The sequence below is a fragment of the Hetaerina americana genome, unplaced genomic scaffold (genome assembly GCF_022747635.1).
Source record: "Hetaerina americana unplaced genomic scaffold, ioHetAmer1.1.p SCAF_7, whole genome shotgun sequence".
NCBI classification, from domain to species: Eukaryota; Metazoa; Arthropoda; class Insecta; order Odonata; family Calopterygidae; genus Hetaerina; species Hetaerina americana.
In genome coordinates, this window is record NW_027287316.1 from 18,478,285 (window position 1) to 18,502,928 (window position 24,644).

A 24,644-nucleotide genomic window follows, 5' to 3' on the forward strand; every position below is an offset into this window, starting at 1 on the left:
TGTTTACCATGGAGGATTACCTTGGGCGGGAGGAGGAATAAAGGGGAGTTGGACAAAAATTAATTCCTCCGCCATTCACACCGTAGTCCAGTGGGTCGGGTCCATGTGGCGTACATCCGGCATTCAAAACTTTTTCCTAGTCCCCATCCTCCGCATTCTATTTGGCCGCGCGTGCGTAACGTGCGATGTGCAAAAGAAATTTTTTTTCAAAAATTTTAAAAGTATAATAGGTATACATGCACGTGCATCTAGGTGAAGCGAATGAATTCGCCGATGTGAGCGCGCTAATTGGACCGCCCGAGGGAGGAAGTGTGTGTGTGTGGGGGAGGGTTGGGTAGGGATGGAGGAAATAGAGATTTGCTGAAGAGTTTGAATTTGACGATTGCTTAATTTTTTTTTCCTTGTTTGTTTCCCTGCTCAGGAAAATGGCACGTCGTCCCTGTAACCCCACCGGCGGGGACACTGGCGCCCTAGTTTCCACCTCTCCGAGTATCCTGATTTATTCTCCGCACCCCTCCAGTGCAATCCCCCGACATCGCTCCCAGGGTGTAGTCATGGGGATGGGGGGCGAAGTGGCAACTGTGGTGTGGGTCGCCTGCAGTTCTCGACGTTGTGTCGTTCTATTAGGCGTCGTCGGACTAGTTGAAAAGCACTTGAGCGCTTGATGAGATATATTTTTTTTTGGGTTTCGGTTGCCACCTGGTATTAATGTGCACCGCTAGCGACTGCGGTCTTGCCGCCGCGGTGATATAATTACGTTGATATTACAGCTTAATTTTGCAGTATTGGCTTTTCTCACTAATGCGATAAATTCATTGATAAACATTCTTGGGCTTGACGAGACTTTTCTCCATTAGATGCCTACCCGGAAGCTTTCTCAAAATCTGAAATTCAATTTACAAGTCCTATGAAAATATTTCTAAATTTAAAATAAAACACTTTCAACCGGATACGTTGTGCACAGTAGGCGTCATTATTATTAAGACAAATCGATTTTCTAGAGAATGCTCTATAAAGGTGACCAACTCATGACTTCTGCATTGACTTGCGGCTTCGAGACACACTCTGTCATCAGCTGCCCTCCTACATTGTTATTAAATGCATACGTTTCATTTGTCGAAGTTTCCCGGCATAAGTTTACAGTACGATTAAGCCTCTTCCAATGGACTCAGTATTTATTAAAGGTAAACACTCCCACACAATGTTTTTGTGCTGTTTGACTGAAAAGTTACCCATGCTTACAATCCTGTGTTGTTTTTAATCACATAAATGGTGCTGGCATTAGTCCCTGTGGTACTCTTTCTGGCTAGAAAATCTAATCGGGCAGATTATTTCATATCCTACGTACATTTTCCCATTTTCTCGGATTGCGATCAATTTTCTGTTTTCACGAATATATACTTGTGCTTCCACTCGAATCTTTGAATAAAAATATTTTTACGAGGTCTCTTTATTTTGATTATGATGTGACCGAGTTTCAGAGGATGTAATTCCTTCAATTCTATCTTATATTATTCACTCAAACTGTGATTTTTACTCTTTTCTCTCCAACATCAATCTCATAGATAAGTTTTAGTCACACGAAATCAGCAAGATAGCACGAAAGAAAGGTAAAACAGTAAAAAATTCCTAACATATCTGTAAATTATGTTTTCTATGAATTCTGACACCCTTGGTAAAACTAAAAAAAATTATTCTTGGGTAAATTAGAAACATGAAAGCTTTGCTCAAATGGCTATTGAGGAATTTTTTTTCTATTTTCCAAACAAGAGAATGTACATACTCGTATCATCCCCGTCAAAAACTTCCGTGCAACCCTCAAATCCATTCCTCTTGTCAGGGCTATTTGCCCTCACAAATAAAGCAAAATCGTCGTTGTGACTTCGTCTTCATGGCCTTGATAAAATACAACCTATAACAAATGTTCGCCCGCGACGAGAAATTCAACGTTTCTATAAGTCTCTTCCCAGTGCGTTTGTGGTATCGATAACAGGTACGGGTTTCCACGGGTATTAGCGGTTCATTGATTGTTCAAGTCTCGTCTCGACCTCGAGTTTAAGAATACAATAGATGCTAAAAATATTGTTTCCGAGTAAGTAGTCTGCATTTTTCCACGATGAAAGATATCTCGTCATTAAAACTCGTTTGAGGCGAATAAGACCGAGGAACGGTCGGGTCTAAACCACTCTTAAGTCGCGAGCAGGGTTGAATGAATAGGAATGCGTGTCCAATCGTCCCTTACAGAGTATCCCAGTAAGAAATTTTCCTCTTTCTGGAGAGTTTCGGTTGAGTGAAGACTACCTGCAAGAGAGAGGAGACAGCAAAAAGAATTTAAATGACACGGTTCATTTTGTCGCAGAAGACGGAAAATTCTAGGTTTGGCGCTGTAAAAAAGCCCTTCTGAAGGACACCATCTCTTTATGGGTGTGTATTAGTTTTGATTTTAATCTTTCATCGACGATTTCAATTGAGTAATAATCTTAAAGCTGAGCCATATCATATTTTCTACTAAGAGGGAAGAATTTTTATTGGAAGCTCGTCTTTCTCACATTTCTCACACACGGAAATTTTCTTTCTCACATTAAATTTATTAGTTACCTTGAACCCCTATCTTCCTCCAATTTACTTGTAATTTGTCAGGTAACAACAGCTAACGGTATTTAAACGCGGTTTAGTATGCTTCTAAGCGAAGGTCTCGTATTAACCCAAACAAAATCTATTGCGTCCGCATGTATCGCATTTCCAGAGAATTCCAAGCACTCGGCACGAAACTCGAGCTTTTGCGTGCATATATCACTGGGATTTTCCACCTTTTCGGAATAATGGACTTGAATTTTACTGCGGGCTTTGATGTTCCATCGTCGAGATATGAATTTTTTGTGTCATTTTTGAGCAATAAGACTTAAGTCTCCGGAATACCTAAAACCCTATTGCGACTGCCAATATCGACACTGGGTGATTTCATGAATGCACCAATCCGTCTGGTGTGGGGTATTTCTTGTAAATTGTCAACTGTAATAATAATAAAACGTCTTGTTGGGGCGAGATTGAGAAGCTAGTCTCTTCTTCTACCGAACCCCTAAATAACAATTGGGCCGCCAGGAATTTTACAAAACCAGAATCAATGGATAATTTTGTGAATTATCTCTTAGACTACATCCCAGGGTGGGAAAGGAGACGACGCGTCGCGACGGCCCATTTCAACCCCCTGAATAAATCCGCCCCTCGATGCATCATTGAGGAAGGCAGAACGCCCACGGAAATGATGTTGGCGTCCCTCGCCTACCATTCAACACATTGTTATTTTATTTCTCTCTGTGCCAATTCGGTGTGAATGAGATTTGAAATCATTTTACATTTGATAATATTCTGTCGTAATTTCGCCAAGAAGAAAAGACGTCATCTTTCCTTCAGTCGGTCGGGTTGCCGACCTCCGGTCCCTCGAGAGAGTTGCATACACCCGCGAGCACGGGACTCCCGCTTCGCCCTCGCCTCTCCAAAACGGGAGTGCATTTTCCGCTGCGGCGTTGTTTGCGCCATGCATCACCCACGGCGGCCCGTCGCACGCACCACGAGCGGGGGTGGAGGCTGGTCCGTGAGACCCCTTCTCCCCCCCCTCCCCCGCACTCCCCACTCCTCTCTCCCCTCAATCGGAATGAGGCTAAAATCTCATTCCCTCTCTACGATGGATCAGACACGTATGGGGACTCGCATGTCTCTGCCGCCCGTGCACAATTGTCCTCGCGCACACCGAAAGCGATTGTTCTTTGCGAAATGTGAGGCGGAAGGAAGGCGGATTGTGACGCAATTTTCCCTCCGCCTCACGTGAGCATTCAGGTTCAATCAAATCGCACACGCGGCCTGTGATCTCAGTTTATATTAAGGGTTAAATAAAGAGTTTCTCAAAATACTCGCGGTCTTCCCACAGGTTCTGTCTTGACCCACATAAACGACTCCGGCCAATTGTGCCACCATCCCAATCGCTTCCATTTTTGTCGTTCGCTTTGCTCTCGGAAGTTATGCGATTCGATTGTTGTCGCCATTTCATGACACATTTATGCATAGGAGTGAATGAATGTGTTTGAACGTATCGTTCATGACTTTTGGGCCCAAAAGTTTAATATTTTATTTAATTTATAGTGCTTAAGTATTTTTTTAACTCTGTCGAGCAAGATATCTTATTTATAGGGCTTTGTGCGATTTGGGATCATTACAGGGTGAGCTCTACCCTCGCCTATCGAAGTCAGAGTTGTTAATGTATTTTTTTATAGTGGCAAAGTAATTTCTAACATTACCTGATAAGAACAATATAATTCTTAAGAATAAACTTCTCTTTTGCCATTTCGTTCTAAAGGTTATTTCTAGGAGTATAGTGCATGTTGAGAATGCTTCGGATTACGAAGTGACAGTCGAGAGTTGATGGTGTCCGTAGCGGGTAGACGGATAGTAATTTATTTGAAATGCGCCTTGCCCATTTCGTTCTTTTCTTAAGTTGTGAAACGCGTAGGAAGAAGGTTGGCTCAAGATTTCGATTGGCCAGTGTTTTACTATTATAGTTAATCCGTTGATACTTCTAATGAAACTGAAATATTCGGAGGGAATTGCAACATCGCAAGAAGAGAGGTAGGATTTGAGATCGTCTCCTAAGGAACTTAACCTGAGGTAGCTTTCGTCTTTTTTCAATCGTTTGCGGGCCCCAAGAACTCTTTCTTTAAGGTCACCCTTCGAAGACGTGAATTCTTGACGAGCATTTCACAATGGAAGAGATAAAGTGGCAAGGAGAGATTTAATAACGTAGACTACTGTGAATATCACGAATTCCATACTTTTTTGGGCAATTTCTTCCATTGATTCTCCTTTATCTGCCACGGGTTAAATCTATGATATTTTATGTCTTAAGGAATGTTTCCTGGTGACTTACGTGAGATTCTCAGTTTTTTAAAGCATCCTTCGCATTTTGATTTGAAGTCGAGGAATTTGGGTATTGGGGATTCGATACTCATTTATATCGTTTGAAAATGGGTAATACGCACAAAAAATGTTTCGAATCCCCAATCCTGACGCATTATTTCGGTCACCATAAGCTTTTGAAGCACAAAAATATATATCCCTATTATTTTTCAAGAATTATTTTCGAATTTTCAACATAAAACCTGAATTCTTCGAGGCGTCGTCCAGAATTCCGAGGTGAATGCTTCAAGGGTTATGAGCTTTTTTTTGATAAAAGTTTCCCAGGAAACCAAAAAAAGAGAAGATGAGAGACCTGAAATATTCCTTTTTTTTAAGTAGCCTCCAATTCATGTGGATTTTTCAGGATTTTTTTTTCGCTACGGAAAAGTAAAAAAAAAAAAAAAATTCAACCACCACGGTTCTCTTTTATGTGGGTACTTGACCCGGATACTATGCCGGATTAAAGTTCTGGCTATTAATACGGGATTTCGATCGTTCCCTGCCTGCATAGTCGCATGTTTTTAAAGTCTTTGAATGCTTCCAGGGCGCAGGTACTTCGTTCGCTCTTCGTTAGTCTTCCGTCACCTCTTTCGACTTTTTTCAATAATCCATATTCATGTGGAATCCGGGAAAATGCTTCAAAATAAAAATAGTTGTTTCTCTCTTGAGGTTTTTGAGATCCGAGTTCAACTCGGGTGTTCCATGAATTTTAAACATTTCACGAACCTTAAGATGTTTCTTATGCAAAATTTTAAACAATTTCCCCGACGGAAACTCTGCAAATATTTCCCCTTACATCCTATACCCCATGAATGAAACCTTAACGAAATAAATAAAAATATTTCGATGCATTTCTAGCATAATCATCAATCCTAAAAAAAAACTATATAGACTATTTAAAACCGTAAAATATTTTCCTTTTACAGAAGCATTTACAGGTTTGCATGGGAACGGACCTTGGTTCTGTGCCTTTCCCTAGTGTTCGATGAATTGTGTCAATATTGTCGATTATAATACGTATATATTACCATTATTAAATACTTAATACATACGAGAATTGATTGATGTTTAACGCCTGGTTGTTTGGTAATTTACCTCAGGCGGGCGTACCTACAAAACATTGTTTGTTTCCGACAGCTATTGAACTTTCCGTATGCTATATTTTGTTAGTAATATTTCATACGCCTGTGTAAAAAATCCTCGCAGCTTTTTCATTATTATAATTCTTATATAGTTTGTATTTGATTAGATATTTTTTGCTCCTAACATTTCAAAGAAGGCATGGAAAATGGATTCAAGGCATAAAAGTGCCTTTGGGAAAAATACTTGACAGAGTTAAGAATGTTGGGTAATGCAGATTAAGATAGTCCTGTATAAGTAGTATAAGAGACATTTTGGAAAGAATGGAGGGAGGCGGAAATTTTTCCGGAGTTAAAGAATGATTTAATGTTAACCAGGTTATATATATATATATATATATATATATATATATATATATATATATATATATATAAAAGAAGGTTCTGAAGACGACAGCCGTGCTGTCGAAACGTAAAATAACAAATTGTGAGTGTCCTTTCTTTGTGTCTCTATATTCTAAAAATCTACATCTGTGTTTTTTATATATTTGTGTGTCGCCGAAGAGCGTTCCATTTCGAAGATATTTTATATATATATATATATATATATATATATATATATATATATATATATATATATATATATATATTATTTATATATATATATATATATTTATATATATATATATATATATATATGTGATTTATTTAGTGCCGTGTTATGTGGGGTTTAGAAATATAACAGTACTTAGGGAGTGGATCGATCAAAAACTTACTTTGTCCGGTAGGCTGCTATTTGCAATACAATATAAGTAATATATCATCAATGGTTAGAAAAAGGTATGAAAGAAAGTAAATTGTTTTGGGGTGAAATTAGTGGATGGAGAAAATGAGGAAGACAGAAATAACAGGGAAAGAAAAATGATAAGAGGATAGAAAGAAGCGAGAAAGAAATGGTTAATCGGTTCAACTCAGCAAATTCAAATGAATCAGAATTTTCCCTTCATTTTACGGAATTTGAATCTAAAATGTTAAGAGGTGAAGGAAATTATAAATGTGTGAAATTTTATTTACACGGCTTTATATGATAAAAATATTTTAATATCAAAAGCATTTTCATTGATTTCATAATCGAAATGAAACATTAATGATCACCATCGCATGATGAGGTGCTAGAAACAAAGTCTCTCTGGTAGACGCTAAACTCGAAGCTATCGCCGCACGCTTGACACGCCCTTGTGCATGTGATATTATCCTCATAAGCTACTCCTGACTTTATTTGCATTCTAATTGGCCATTTGGCTAAATTTGATGGTTCCGAGGGACACAGCGCTTTCCATCGTAAGGTAGGGAAGATAATCTTAGCTCTGCCATGAGAACGTTCTCTCGCCAGAATGAAGCCTTTAGCGCCGGGCTCACCAGTGCCTTTTGCTCCGCACCATGGTACTTGGAAAACGGTAGCGACGTATATGCAACATCAAGCATTCACTTCGAAGGTGGTCAGGGATTTCCTTTCACCTACCAAAGCTTGCTTTTGTACGTTCACCCCGCGGCACATAAGTTTTCTCAAGCGCGAAAGCCTTTTTAGCGCCTCGCTTTGCATTTGCCATGGCCTGTCGCAGGAATTGCATGCGCTCGAAGACCTTGGAGTGGAGATGTTTGGAGGCAATGAACGGCAGCAACTGCGAGACACAGTTACTTTTCCTCGCTATCTTTGCCCGACAAAGCGTGTCGATCGTGGCATAAGTTTTGACATCAAGCTTTAACGGTGTGGAAAATTCATCACTCTCGAGGGGAAAAGTGCTTGTTTTCGGATAGCGATTCTGCTTTCGGTTGATCATGGTGTATTTGAAGGAAAGGTTTGTTGCTGTTACAAGGAGAAGAGCGAAGAAAATAAGTGGACTCTACCTCGACTAGGAGCCTTGATCTTCCGAATGCCTGCAGGGTTTGGACTTATGAGTTTTCTAAATCCAACCTCGCTGTTTGTTTCAGCCCAACATACTAATGTCAGTTTCATCCCTGCTCTTCGGTATGGTGAAGTGATTGATACTTTTCGTGAAACTATGTTATTAATATAAGGTAATTCCCCGATTCATACGACCATCCTCAACATGAATCTATGACAGGCTGTAATGTCTCCGATCTATTTTGAAATGTCCCCAATTATTGGCAAAAAGATGAGTCGACAATACTATTTAAGTGGGTAAATTATTGGCCAAAACAGCCGATTTCTACAAGGTAAACTGTGAACCATGTCCATAATTATCACTGTTACCTGATTATGGCCTTCCTTCCTTTTATACTATAATAGGAGCTAAATTTACTGGTCTCAATTTGGAGAACAAAAGATCAAGTTTTCTCTTTTTCCTCTTCCCTGGCAGACGTGAATTGCATACCAATCTGATGGGAATTTGTGGTTGACTTCTCCTCTCTTCTAAAGCGGAACTTTGCGCAAACAGAACATTTGCCGAAGCATGTCTTCCCAGGCGTTGTCGTGCCGGCCCCGGGGATAAAACAATGTACAAAGATCTCCTGCGTGACTTTTTTAAGAACCTTCCCGCCACGGCCCGAGCTATCTGGACAAAAGTGTGGAGAAATCCGTCCCCCCCCTCTAAACCTATTCCGTCACGTTATATCTCGAATGATTATGGAAAAAATATATACACACACCCATACAGAGTGAGGGAAAGTTGATAGAACCATCAGGAAGGAATTGAGAGGTCTTGAGTTCGAATCCTTGTTATATCAATTTCCTCCCACGGGAATTGCCTATTCCTTGTCCTTCATTATTGTCCTTAAGTACTTCCTAAACTATTTTCCAAAACCTCAATGTAATTTATTTTTTAAGAATACTCTCTAAGTTGTGGACCCATTGGATTGAGGTTGATAATATTAATATTATTACATATGTATAATTCTTTATATGTACTCTTTATGCCCTCACTTTCTCTTATATTTCTTCTTTATCTCATATGTATGTATGTATGTTTTTGTATGTGTATATATATATATATATATATATATATATATATATATATATATATATATATATATATATATATATATATATATATATATATACACATACATACAGAGAGGGATAGATATATTTGTGAAACAAAAAAATGAGCTAGCAAAGATAGACGTTGAGTCCGTTCTTAGAGCATCGATGGCCAATCCGCCTCACATCAAAGCTACGACCAAGCTTTTCCCACAATGATGGTTTTGAGGGCGTTCCGCTGCGGGGAACGTTCCTTCGCTCCTTCGCTGGCCTTCATGGGAGCTCTCCCCCGCCTCCCCTCCCCGCTCGCCATCGTCTCTAGTCCCTCGCCCAATTCCTCCGTGCCCTTACGTCCTTTCCTTTTTTCCTCTCTCGCATTTTCGTCGATTTATCCGTCTCGCTTCTGGGCTTTCTTTTCTTTTTCATTCCCTTTCCAGGGCCCCCTTGTTTTTCTCTCGCCGGGCACTCCGTGGCAAATCTCCGAGGTATCGATAAAACATGGGGTGGGGGAGGGAGAACGGAAATTTCAAGTGGGGATTCGGCAGGAGAGGGGTTTCTTTGAATCCCTTTGGTGGTGGTTTTGTCAGGGTGGGGGAGGGGGGGAAGACGTGGGAGGGTCGCTTTCTGTCGAAAGAGAAGAAGAGAGTCTGAGAAACACGTGATGGAGATGGTGGGTTGGTGGATGTCGATCTTTGACTGGCGGGAGAACTCTATCCGAGACAAAACAAAGGAACCTCCTCGCCCGTCGCCATTCAAGAGTATAATTGGTCCCCCTTTCTCTCCGTTGCGCACGCCGAAGCCGGCCGGAATATAACTCCACCCTCCCTCCCCCACTTCAGTCAAGGGCCCTGGAAGAGAAAGGTCATTTCAGGTACGATCAAAGCCATCAAGACCCCAAACCCGCGAATACCATTTCTTTTAGACTGGTCATTCCTGGACATGAAGGCTTTTACTAATTGCTTTTATAATCGACTTAGTCTCATGAATGAACCCATTGTCAAATTTTAAAAAAAACGCACTTATCGCCAAAAAATCAAACGATTAGTAAGCGTTCAGGTTGACCCCTATCCTGCTGACCACAATGTGGTTGAAAACGAGCGAACGATGGTCTCTTTTCATGCGACCACATCATTAGTACCGAAGTCGCTGGACTACGTGCGCACAGCAGCTGGGGTCACAGCTACGTTCAATGGTTTAAAGCATGATGATGATTGCACATTAAAGTAACCAAGACTGCATAAATTAACTCTCCCATATTATTCTATTCGATTTCTCTTTTGCTAAATTTAAAAATCATGTGAAAAAGTTATAGCGAATTGTATTGTTCAAAATGTATTTGTCCCAGGGGATCAAGAAATTTCTATTTCTTTCTAAAATAATATTTGTCTTTAGCATTAGTTTGCCCAAATAATTGAAGTTTAAAAATTTTTATTGTGATTGTGCATACATATTATTTCTTAGGATAGTGGTGTAAAAACATGTCTTCAGAATTCCTATGAAAACGCAAAAAAAGGTGAATCAATTGTCAATAAAATTTAAATATTTATTGTAGTTTATAGGATTGGGCTGATAAATATAGCTGAATATTCTGCAGATGACGTATTAATTAATTAGAGATTAATTAATTTGAAAGTTTACTTCCGTTTCCCAAAAATTAGAAGTGTTAGTTCCAGGTTTGGCGAAAGCAAATTTTAAAGGCCATTCATGGGGTAGTTTCGTGAAGTGAGAGGACAGAGTCGTTAATTTGCACACCTACAAGTGTACGCCGCGTGCTGAGTGAGTTGATTTCTCTGGGTGAAAGAATAGCGCATTCATTTCAAGTGAGCAGATTAATTGTCCTCCCATACTATCAATAGAATAAATGATTATATAACATATATTTTCCTAAAATAATACGGGAACACTCACCTTCCCATTATCCGAAAAAATAAATTTGATTTAAACATTAATATTGCATTTTAAATTTTCCAACAGTTTCATCAATCAGCATTTCTTTTGTATCTTTGAAGTTAAATGATTTCTCGTGAAAATAAATTTTCTCGGAAATTTCCTTCGTCCAATGCCAGACACACCATCTTTAAAAATTAGACGGCTGAGAATTTACGAATCAACAATGTTTTTCCACGCGTTTTATCAAATAACAGAATTTCTTGTGAGCCTTTGTTCCAATAATTAAGATTTTTAACTGCAATCGCAAAATAAGAATAAAAAACGGCACGAGGAAACTCATCATCTGACGCCTTCTTGACGACTGCGGATGAATCAGGTCCGAAACGTACGAATGAGGGTGTTCCAAAGTTTCGAGTCTTATGTTGACATTTTCACTTTTTCAGGGGTTTGTTTTCATGGAGGAGGACCCCTTCATCAACCCCGGCTAGTCCGAGCGGTAGTTCGAGGCCCCCAACACCTGGAGCCGTCGAAGGAGGAGTTCACACCGCACCTGGAACGGTAAGGACGAAAGATATACATATATATACATTTATTTTACTTTAAGGTTTCTTTGCGTTTAGCCATAGCCAGCAAGACCTACAGCCTGCCACATAATCGCAAGATATAATGGGGACAAGGAGTGAAGTGCTGAATGCTCCTTCCACTCTCTGTGAGAGTCAACTACGTTAAGGGCGTGTGCGGCAGGAGGGTGAATGAATCCCACTCCTACTGATCAGTTATTTCCGGATATCCGGTTACATATGATCCATAAGAAGAGTGCACACCATCGCTGAGTATTATTACACAGAGCGGTAGAACGATGCTAAATTCAATATTCAAGAATGCCATAATTCTTGCCTGTATGGCAAGTAATTTCTCTAGTAAAAATCCTGGATTTCAATGAGTATGTTGCACAGAAATAAATATGGATGTGGCAGCTGTGTTACTTGAATTATTTTTATCCCTATCTTGATAATATCGCCTCAGTTACGGAGTTTGTGGCTACGCAAAAATTGAACTGTTGGTAACCAAGGAAACGCTCTATTGTGCCCAATACGCCGGATGGAAAGAGTAGAATCATTATTTTAATCCATAAAATATTTTTACATGAGTAATGAAACGTTACCCTTTACTTATCGAGAATGAACTTTAGTTGAAAAAATAGTAAACTTTCTTCGTATGAAAACACTTTTTCAGATATATTTTTTAAATCACGGAAAAAAATTCTCCCCTTGGATATTGGTAGGAAGATAAATTTACTTCCCAATTAGATCAGAGGAGTTGTTACGGCATTAATAATGAATTTTAATATAATTTATGCCTTTGATAAAAGTATTACGAAGAGGTGCACTAACGCGAGAAACTAATATGGCGTCAGAAACGGTGGAAAGTGAAGTGCGAGGATATTGATAGTTTACAGATAGAGTGAAAAATAGACACCACTTGGAAATTGAGCGGTTAAGGAACTAGGAGTGAAATAAATGGCTGAACGAATTGTGTTCCGAACAGGAAAAAAATTAAAAGGAAACAGAGATTATACTTGTAAGGTAGATAGAATGTAAAGAAGAAATATATTAGACGAGGGAGTTTAGGCATAGAAAGGCAAAATATTGATGAGAATAACTTAGATTTATGCATACTTTATTATAAGATAGAAAAAGGGGTGAAGTAAATTCAGACAATGGGGATGGATAACATTTCTGCAGAGCTACTCAAGATTTTAGGAAAAAGTTTAATGAATAGCTTATATGGTCTCAGTCGTAACATTTGTGTTCTATATTGACTTAGGTACCGAAATATCTTTTACAAAAGCATAGTACCTTGTAGAAATGCCGAAACATTTTGCACCGAATTTTAATTAATATTATAGCCGTGTTATGTAAGGAAAAGCTATATTTTAAAAAGATGAATTTGATGAATTTGGAATTACTAGCTGGAAATTAAAATATTATATCAGTGATATCTCTATTTTAAGATAGCAAAAAATAGGTGTAGTGAATATATATTCCGGATTCCGATTCTTTAGGGAAGTAATCTTATTGATCGCTAAGATATCGCTACCATTAGACGTAAAATTGGACCAACATTAATCACTACTTTAGGGTCCAAAGGAATGTTTACGCCGTTACAGTTAAAATGCACCGAATAGATGATTAGGATCCATTAAGAGATCAGCCCACTCATTCCTCGTGATGTATGAAAGATTTACGTTTGTGCAAGGCAATGATATTGGGACCGCTAACAAAAATACTTGTCGCCCGAATCGCAAATTAGTTTACCACCGTTAAAGCAGAAGATTTTTGCTCACAGTTCATGCACGATCTCGTGAACATTCCATCGGACTGCTTGAAGTATCATAATTTCCCATTTGGAACAACTGGAGTCAATACTGAATATATAATCACCATGGAGGAACGGAGGATACGAGCTTAATATGAACTAACCTGCTCGCGCCATGTTCAGTTGTCACATACAACCATTTTTATCCTGGGATCGGTCGGGTCTCTTTCTCACACACACGCCTTAGTTAACTAGTTACTATAATACCGTCGGATGGAGCGCATATCACTTTTCTTTTGTTCAATCTTTTTTAGCACGGCTGCGAAAAAATCCTCGCACTCGTTAAATATGAAACCGTCCCCTCCTTCATTGCTCTAATTCCGGAGCAGGGCAGCGCGCGGCTCCTCCTCGGGAAAGAAAAATACGATATACTAACAACAACAGCTCGGGAGCCGGAGATAAAACTGGAATTAAAAAACAAAAGAGTTGTCGCCGACCTCTGAGCTATTGTGATAGTTTGCACTTCCCTCTCGGCGTCGTGCATACGAGCGCTGAAATTACGATGACAATGCCCAAGTTGTTCAGTTTCACGTCCTACGGTCCTTTTACATGGGTGCAAAGAAAGATGAATCAAGTGCAGAAGGCTTATGATGTCAAGTACTTAGATGACCCTAATGGTCGTTATTTACTTGATAGCTACCGTGGGATTAAATAAAGAAGAAAGGAGAAACGCAGCAATTATACTGAAGATGAAACCGTCAGCGCTTGACGATAATGGAGTATGAAGTGTTTGGTAAAACTGGCTATAAATAGCATGATAAAGGCATTAATCGAAAACCTTTTATTGAGCAGTTGATGGCTCATTCTTGGAATCCTATTAGTTCTCGTAGCGTCGGAAAAAATTATTTCGTGACTTAAGTATTTTGAGAATAAAATCAAATCCAGCGTTATGAAATTTAAATTCAGGCTAATTAAATGAAGATTGAATTGAAACCATTCGCTGAAGTCGGTCGATGATAAATTATGGCGTTAGCCAAGCACTAAGTGCTACTTTCAGTTTCCAGAATGGCATCGCACCATTTCAGGATACCTCCATGGGACACTTTCGCGTGTTTTGTAGGCTAGTATTTCGTATAATAGATATAAGTATCAACAAAATTGTTTGCTAGTCCAATTGATCAATTATTTTCGAGAGGATCGCTCACCGAGAAAGTGGAATTACGTCGAGTATATTGCCTAGGCTGAGGAGAAAGAAACATTAACGCCAACGCTACAAGTCTTGAGCCATGTCCTTACAACTTGTATGGCACATATTATCGTGACATATAATTCAAAAGTGGCTCAGCACTACGCAACAACGGGAACATGAGAATATTTCATATAATTTTTGAGTATTTGGTGTGTATGACGAATTAATTCCGTTCAATGAGGCATTGAATTACGCCGTGAATAGAGTGTAGAAAACCATTAGTATCCAGGATTCGGGCATTAGCGTATTACGATTAATATTATTATTACCGGGAAGGGGTAGGTTTTCGATACGACTAGACACAGCTGTTCTCCTAAGCCCTTAATAACCTGTCACAAAATATCCTCAAACCCCATTACTAGCCATTAAAATCATTCGTAGTAGTAGTAGTAGTTTTGAGGGGAGGCGACCGACAGCTAAGGTCATTTGCGCCATAGGGGATGGATAGGAAAGGATGAAGGGTGGAGAGAAACCCGGCGTCGGCATTAGCCTACTCTTTTACGAAAGGCGCCAAGGGGTCCACAGTTTAACGTCCCATCCGACGGACGGCGTACTCACTCTCAGTGACTCTGCGTACTATCTATCTCGTTAATTCCATCCAAAATGTCTCAATTAAGGCATTGGTTGGTTATATAAAAACTCAATACGTTTTATACTATGGTATACCTTATTTACTGAGCACTCATCTGGCCTTCGGTGTGTATGGTAATTCTGGAATTCATAACTAATATTAAGTGGGGTTAAGAGTGCTTAAGGGAGGAGCGGTATTGAGGAACACGCTAAGTGTGAGCTTTTTTTGTGCAGCCTATTCACGGATCGAAATTGTAAACGCAATTTAAAACACTGACACAACTAAACCTTTTCCCTAATGTCGTGGATATCAAGTCCTTCCTGAGCTACAAGATCAAATTTGCTCCTGTAGCTCCGGAGTTAGGTGCCCGATATCGTTCCGTTCTTAACGGCACAATACGGTGGCTGCCATCTATGAGTCGCTCTCTAAACTCTAGGTCTGTAACCGGGCGTCGCAACAAGGAAACAGCTATCAGGTGCTCATGTTGGAGTAAATGGCCGTGTGAATTCTTTCTACACCTTCGCGTTCAGTTAATAAAAGCCGTTCGGTTCACTACAGACGATAAAGAAGATTCAATTGACTTGATGCGAGCTTTCGCTTTAAAAATACTCGATAACCATCCATCATCAGTGCCTAAATATCCCATAAAATAAAATCTAATGTGTATAAACAAATAAATGAATTTTAGTACTCGTTGATGAGAAATTTTTTGTTTCGAAATTTCCTTTCAACCAAGATGGCAGAAGCAGCAGAAATAGCAAATGAATAATGTCAAAATAAAACTTTGTAATTCCATATGAAAAATAAACTGTAATGACGTGATCCAGGTTTCCCTGCGGTGCACCGCAGTGCATTTTTTTAGGTATTATTCATCATGGAATAATAATACAAAATTACACCTGAAACGGTTAATTAGAACTAGCTAAAAAACAGCTGCAGAGAGTTTGCTTTATCGTCAGGGCTAGTCAGCAGGTGATGACCAGAGATGGGCACCAAAGTATACTTTACTCCCGGAACCACAGCCTTTTCAGTCAACCGTGCCGCAGTCCTTCATCCTGCCTTTGAATGTCATCCTCAATCAGAGGACTGCCTCCTTCAGGCGCATTGAGGGGCTCTGAGGAAACTCATTATCTAAGTCTTAAGGGCCACCTTAGAAGAGCATTTTTTACGTCAACCAGAACACTATTCAATTCATCACTCCTGAGGAAGCTCCCTAGGGTGAAGTTTGCAAATAACCAAAGTTTCGTTGTAAATTCATTCGTAAAATTAATAATCGAACAGAACCCTATACCGCTGTTTCTACGGAGCAATTACCTCCAGACCATTACTTACTCATCTGAAATTTCATTCCAAATGACAAAAATCCCAGGAATTATATATATATATATATATATATATATATATATATATATATATATATATATATATATATATACTCATATATACAGAAACAGATATAAGGAAAAGGGATAGGAACACATATAAAGGACGAACACAATTTCTCCTTTGGTGGGTGAAACAGCCCCCTGACGCCATCTCTTGGCTGAAAGAATTGGGGCGCTTGGCGACATATTAGACCCACGGATCTCAGGGTAAATTGACTATCCTCGATAGCTGCCTTGATAGCAGGACGTGCCTGTGTTCACCGAGTGTCTAAAATCGCCGGCGTCCGAGGCTTCGGTCGCCGGGGTTTGGAGAGCGGCACTGCCGGACTCTCTCGGAAATCGAGGTTCCGATCGTGTTTTGTTTCGAGCGGCGGTTGACCGCCTAGTTCATCAAGAAGCGCGCAGTTTGACTCTCGACTTCTTCCGCCGGGAAGGCCGTACTTTTGTTTTGTTTAGTGGATCAAGACTGACCTTGACGCCTGGTGTAGAGCTTAGGCTCCTTTTGTTTGCTACCGCCGGGTGCGTGTGGCGGGGAGGGAGCGTTCGTGAGTGTTTTATTTCCCTTTAAAGTGCTCGTTTTTTTTTTGTTGCGCTTTCCTTCTTCATGCTAGTGTGCTGAATTTGATTTCTTCAAATGGCTGTGCGCCGTTTAAACACGCTCGCCTTGCAAGTTGACGAGAAGGCGAAGCCCCCTACCCCGTTGGAGGTCCACCTCTTCACGTTAGAGTCGCTGGGCCTCACACCCGAAGAGATAGTGGCGATCCAATTTGGATACAATCGCCATTTGATATTCCTGAAGTTGGCAACCGAAGCTACAATGACTAGGATTTTAGACAATACTCCGCGGAAACTACCGTTTCCGTCTTTAAGTGACCAGAGGACGACAATAACAATTGACGAGACTTCCGGCAGCCCGTGTAATGTCAGGGTTCTTTGTCTCCCCGTGGAGACCCCATTGGAAGACATAACAGGCGAGCTCCAACGCTTTGGTAAAATACATCGCTCGTGGGAGAACAGGTGGGAGGGAGAAAATATGGCGCGGGTGCTTACTGGCACCAGGGTTGTGCGGATTACGGTCGAGAGAAATATCCCCTCGTACCTCCACATCGGCGGCAACCGGGCCATCATCATCTATGAGGGTCAGCGCCGCACTTGCGCCCGCTGTAATCAAGAAGGCCACGAGCGCAAGACCTGCCCTCGGAACCAGGGAGGTAAGAGCTATGTGGAGGCAATGATGATGCCCTCCAACCCTAACGCCGCCGTGGAGATGGATCAGCCCGAAGTGGCTGTGGAGGAGAGAGCGCGGTCGCTTCTACTCATCGAGGGTGCGGTCCCGGCTGCTCCCGTTGGTCCCCCGCATCTCCCTTCAATTGGAGGGAAATGTCAGCGGGAGCGAAAATCGTCAACGGAGGAAAGGGAACCGAAAAAGAAGAGGACAGACAAACCCAAACTCCTGGTCTCGAATACCGTTCTACAAATGGTTCACATACCTACCACCTCGCCTAATATCACACGACCTCCAGCCCCCGTCTCCGTGAGCTCGTCAAATGAGGAGGGATGGTCTTTCGCCCCCCTTCCCCCCGCTCTCGCCATCGACGCCCTCGCTACGCAATCCTTGCATCACGGGTTTCAAACACCCCAAGAACCTCTGGTGACAGGTGAGGAGGATGCATCTGATTGCGATGTTTTCCAGTCCCCAACAGCTCATCCCTCGACCCCTTTATCATTGACTGTAAAGGAAGCGTCACCGACCCCGGAAGTCGACCCGCATACAAGTTTCTCAAAGTCAAAAATCCCACATACCCCATCTTCTTTCCCCATTAAGGACAGTCAATGTGTCGACGATCTTCCCAGCGCTTCTCAAGATACGGACCACAAGCAACTATCTCCCCTGATTTTTCCCGACCACAACCCTTCCGCAGATGAGCCCCAGTCCGCCATTCCGACCCTCCCCGAGGGTGCGTCCTGCCCCTTGGCGGCCCCCAGCGGTGCTCCTTCGAAGAGGGCCTCCTGTGGAACGCTGCCGAGTTACCCGCTCTACGTGGAGACCACGGCTGGCTCTTCCTCTTCGGATGAGGCCGGGGGGGAGGGATGCGGCGAAATGCCGCGTCCTCGCTCGTCGACCCGTTGGACGAGGCGTCCCGGGAAACGGCGAAGCACTCGTCGCCCGGGGTCGAGTCGCGACCGGAGCGACGCTAGCCACGATCAGAACTCTGGGAAGTGATGTCCGGTAGCCACCCGGTGCCGGACACACTTCGTCCATCGTTGAAGAGTTTTTTTTTTGCTGAATGACTGATTGAATCGATAATTTCAACCCTGCCGTTGATAATTTCTTACAATACATAATTTTCCATTGCTAGCTAAAATCTCCCTCCTAATATCTGTGGACCTTGTCTTCCTTTCTTTTTTTTCTTTCTAAATGTTAATGGTCAAATTCACGAGTATGCGTCTGTATGCATATGCTTATGTATGTGCGTGTGGATATGCATGTGTGCGTATGTATGTACAAGTGGATATGTATGTGGTATATGTATCATATATGTATCCATGTATACACTTATACTAAAGAAAAACATGATGTACCCATAATCTGTGACCTGATATTATGCATAATGCTAACAAACTCTGTAATATAGTATTCTGAACCGAATAAAATAATTTATATCATAGCTCAAGTGGTTAAGAGCATCCGCCCGGCAAGTGGAAAGATCCGGTGTTCGAGTCCCGGTTGAGGAAATATTTTTACTCTTGTGATCCGTTCGATTCCGCCCTCCCCACCTCTATTGTGTTCGTCCTTTATATGTGTTCCTATCCCTTTTCCTTATATCTGTTTCTGTATATATGAGTATTTATTCGCCGTTTGGCGGGATTTCGTGTTTGAATGTATATATATATATATATATATATATATATATATATATATATATATATATATATATATATATATATATATATATATATATAGTATATACACACACACGTATATAAGAGCACACAAACGTACATATGTTCACAAAAAAACTTTAGATAAAGTTGAAATACTAAATCAATTCAATGAAAAAGCGTTTATAGTAAATAGCGTTTGTATTATGTACATATATACTCCAAATATAATGTATGGGTGAGTGAAGTAGCACGTATCAACTACAAGTTCGGAATAACTCGATCGGATAAAAAAAAAACTCCGTTGAGATTTGTTCCACTCCTCGTGTCTCAGCCCTTCGAATGATACCCACTTATCAGTCAACGATCCATCCATATTCCGTAATTCATACCATGGCCCGTCAAAAACGAAAACGATGCACGTTATTCGACTTCGCGTCGTGAAATCCGTGCCTCGCTCGCGGGCTCGGCCCGGCCACTCTTGAATTTCGATCGGAGATTAACAAAGGGAGAGAAATGAAAAAGAGAGAATGGAGAGAACATCGAAAATTTATGGCTCTGCCACCATCACCTACTCTCCTCCTGCTGCCCTCTAGCCTCTCCTCCACCCGCGGGTTTTGTTTACATTTTTTTCCACGTCCTTTCGAGTCTGCTCAACCTCGTTCTTACGCCGGTCGCTATTTTAGTCCGTCAAAAGAGTGGATTCGGAGTCGTTTTATTAACTCCCGACAAACACAAACGGCCTTGCGCCAACCGTCTCTCTTATATGATGACACGTGCATACAAAGGTCGGTTGCGTAAAGTCCGTGGTGACGTGCGGCGTCGTGACCGGCAGTCCGGCGATGCCTAATTAATAATTCAAGTGTTTCGCGCGACGTATCGTTTCGTGGAAACATTTTATGCTTCAGCGTATTCCCTGCTTAGCATCGACCCTAACGACTGCTTGTGAACGATCACAGTCTATTTATAAACTTTGCTAAAATTGCCATGGCAACCTCTGTGACAGCACACCTCTTAGCGTTGGTTAGCACCGTGCAAAAACCCAGCTGATCTCCTTCTAGCTCGTATCTCGCAAGAGCTATTTTGTGGTTTATATTGCGATTATTTTAATTCATGAATTAATGGATGACTTTCATCACACTTAATTTTTTTAAATATTTTTGTTTTACGTTCATTAGGATGTGTATATTTTAAGCATACCTTTTCTAATTGTTTTATTCCTTCTCTGATTATTTTTCGTGAATAGACCTTTATGAATACAGCCTGAACTTATCATTCAATTGGTAGATTACAGCTGGAATGGATAGAGATCTAATTGATAAACCATCAATGCCCTTTAAAGTGAGCTAAATCTGTTCCATCAATAATTTCGCCCAGTAAATAAAAGTAATATTTTAATTTATAATTCTTTGGCTGTACATAATTAATAGCCAAAAAAATCATAGAGAACACTACTCTGGCAATCGATGTCAGACCTTGTTGATCTATAGTTGTTTTCAAATTGTATGATGTAGTAGAGTTTCATTTTACTTTTAAATCAGCTGCCATTCGGTGAAGACCCGTTCTATTAGGCAACTGGTAAATGAATTGAAATAGACGAGGTTTGTATGTGATCATGCTCGGGAGATATTCATAAGGCTCATTCATATTAACCAATTGAATGGCTTTACATGGTGTCACCCTTAAATGCATTTCAGAATGGAGAAAGGGGAAATTGAATGAGTCATTGATTGAAAGAGCAGACAATGTGGAAAATCGTAATGTAATTAACCGCGAGCTAATGGTAGTATGAGTCCGAGCAGATGACCACGCGTGAGGAAATTGAAATTTATGAATAATACTTGACTGGAAAAGTACGCATGGCAGCCTGTATTATCCTGATATATATATATATATATATATATATATATATATATATATATATATATATACATATATTGTCTATTGAATATTCTATATATACCGATCCAATTCTGAATGCATATGGAAATGCTTCCATTTTTCTTATTCCACGGGTTGTGGGAGTTTCTGTCCAGATTTGCTCTATGCCTGGGCGCATACAAGATGTCTTTCTCCTGCCCTGAGTCGACAGATTGGATATTAATGAACGCCAAAATGCATCTTGCATTCTCTCTGCACATTTTGCTTATCTATTATTCTTACTTCTTCCTTTGTTCGAATGTTCTTTCCGCTGTGATTGCACTTTTTACTCGATGTTTTTTCCTTCTAGTTGTCATATATGTTTGTGCTTAGATTTTTTGAAAAATTGATTATTTATTATAATTTATGTGACTGTGTAAGCTTATGCAATCGAGCATGCAACTTATTTTGATGTACGTATGTGTTCGAATAGATCAGATTTTTTAATTGATAATATAAGTGGTCTTCGATATCTTTAACGAAAGCGAAATCAACTCTCGCATTCATTAAAGATGTATATATGTACATTTTATTTCATGGAATGAAGACATTATCCACACGTGAAATACATCCCTGACGTCAGATCCACATTATAACTTAATGTTGATCAAATTTGAAGATGTTGGGAGGTTGATTTCCTCCCATAAAAATTTTAAAATATTATGTAAAATGATATTCTTGTGTCCTTATCGTATCAGACTTAAATATATGAGCATGAATACTCATAAATCCGTGTGGAATATATGTTTTTGATGATCTGTACTCTTGTTAACCACTATGAAATGTTTCATCCAAAAAAGTTCCCAGTAATAAATTTTTCCCAAGTGTTTAGCATATGTACCACTGCATATTCATCCCTTGCATTAAATGTGTACGTGAAAAAAAATCATTTCTCAGCATGGGTCGATTTTTTGCCTTAACTGAACATGTTCTACTTTCAGTGAAATTTCAGGTATTTTGCATGGATCATTGGTTTGTTGTTGCACCTGGCCCACGAGGTAAGATGACTATATTCTTCCTCGAGATGAAATTTTGAAATGCTTGGTTTTGATTTTTGCATGGTTGACCCTCAAATATGTGTGTTTTCTATGCTTCTATTTTTGAGAGTTGGGACTTGCATCTCTCTACCTCTTTTTTCGTCATTCACACACCTCCACCTTAAATTATCAGCCAGGGATGATTTTTCTTTGTAAACTATAATTTTCTTGGCTCCAGCTATCAAGCAATCGGATGAAACGAATTAAACTGTATCCTTTCAGCTTCACGGAGACTTTCAAGCTGTTTTTTTTTCTTTCTTGTCCAGCGAGTACCCCGCCGGTCGTGCTTGCTATCACCTCCGAACGTCATTAGAACCACGTTACTCTTTTCCCCCCGATAAAATCGTCGGCTGACCTATTTTAATTCTCGTCGGTCGAAATAACATACACCTACTTACCTTCCTCGAGAGCACTCGCCGGAACGATGATAAAACTTTCGGAAAGTTCTCGGAAGGACTCCCGAGGGGGAAAACTTCGCCTCCAAAATGAAAATTCCCCCGAACTAACCCCAACTCACCAAAAATAGAAGCATTTGCACAAAATTTAATCCTAGGATGTTAGATGGATGATACAAATAAATAATAAATATTGAGAGAAAAAGATCGATGAAATCAAAGCGACGCCTTGCGCTGGTCCAATGGCAAAATTGGGTTTCTCATGCGCGCGGTGAGAAAATGAAATTAAACGAAAAGTTTTTTTAAGTCTTACCAAAAGGTTTGTGTGTATCCTCTGTTTCTCCAGCCTGTATTGGGAGGCCACAGCAGAGAGGGCAGTCTGCGTGGGAGTCGAAAGGAGACTGCGGCAAACTCTGCGAATAGCGACGAGGGACGACCAAGAGCTTCCAGCACGTCCCTTCTAGGACTCAACGACTGGGGCCGGACGCCCAAAGGGTTCGTAAGACTCTCGAGTTCTTTCAACGATTTTGTGGTGAAGGCCGGAAAAAAAAACAATAATATTAATAGTAACGATATATCCAGTAATAAAGCCGCCCTCGTCCACTCAACTGGCAGTTTTGGACGTGGTCACCCCAATGCAAAAACCTCTTACCGGGTCTCCCGAGTGACATGACGGCAATGAAACCTGATAATTGCCGGAGACTCGGAGGAGTCTATGTATTAAAGGTAAAATAATACTAGCAATAAATAACTGAGAGAGGAAGTCCACTGAATAAATGGGGGAAAACACTTCGATTCAACGCTTTCATGGAACTCACCCACGTCATGAGCACAAACAGAAGAACCAAAATGACATTACCTCATCAGAAAAATATACTAACATGTGAAATGCAAAGAAAATGCACAACACAGGGTACAGAAAACCTAGGAAAAAATGGCATCGTAACTTTTTTTTTCTCGCTTGGACAGCATTATCTACATCTTGCATGCAGGTTAACAGCTTACAACGCTTCAATAGATTGAACTTCCGTGTCACTGATCACCACAGAGCTATCATCAAACGCCGGACATTTGGATGCTTCGATTGTGATTTTTTTGTAAACTTCCACACACACATTGTTTAAAAAAAATCATACCATCTTCGGAAGACAATTCTAGATAATGTAACTTTTTCCTGCTGGCTGGATTAATCTCGTGGATGGTGTAATCGCCGCTCAGTCCGAAGGTCCCTGTTTCAAACACCAGCCTCGAGTGATTATGATTTCATAGATCAACCCTAAATGTGATTACGATAACTTTTCGTTGTGACATTGATTCATCTCAAACATGCTGCTATTGCCCGGTTATACCCTTCCTCAGAATATCATGCACTTACATTCTAGCTAAGGATTACTGCCAATAGTACTCGGAAAATTAGCATGGCTGTAAATGGGTGGAATATGTTATAATAGTATATAGCTTCTTCAGAAAATGGTTTCTTAAGCGAGTATTGGTCGTTCTCATAATTATCATGAGTGAAATGAATTTTTAAATTCGCCAAAGTTAGCGAAATTTTCAGAAAGTGAGCTATGTTAGTCCAAATTTTAGGTGCGTAAAATATTTTTGAACGCCATTAAAGATGATGTAGATATACTTATTTATCCAGTTTTGTGCCCCGAATTTTTGTTTGATTGTGTTTCTTCGAAGTTACTGATTGAATAATTAATAATGCATACAATTTCTTTTGTCGAGACAAGGCGCTGTTTTGGCGGATGAACATAGGTCCGTAAAAACTTCCGTCAGTATTACCGTACGCCATATTCACTTTTTTCCTGTATTGGTTCGGACAACTATTCCCAAGATAAACATCAATGTAGATGTAAAAACGTGTTTTCCCTTATCTTATCAATGTAAAGTAATAATAAAATTCTCTATTCTACGTAATTTATATTTTGTTAGAGCCAAGATGTTGGCAAAATTCGCCAA

At 40.3% G+C, this 24,644-nt stretch overlaps 1 protein-coding gene across 1 annotated transcript in view; it reads left to right on the forward strand.

The window, feature by feature from the left end:
* The window catches only part of LOC139696554 (mucin-19-like), a 299,370-nt gene that overhangs the window by 258,662 nt on the left and 16,064 nt on the right, over positions 1 to 24,644 (forward strand). Inside the window, exon 4 of the mRNA XM_071595358.1 lies at positions 11,364 to 11,478. Within this exon, the coding sequence (XP_071451459.1) occupies positions 11,364 to 11,478 (115 nt within the window). The remainder of the gene's footprint in view (positions 1 to 11,363; positions 11,479 to 24,644) is intronic.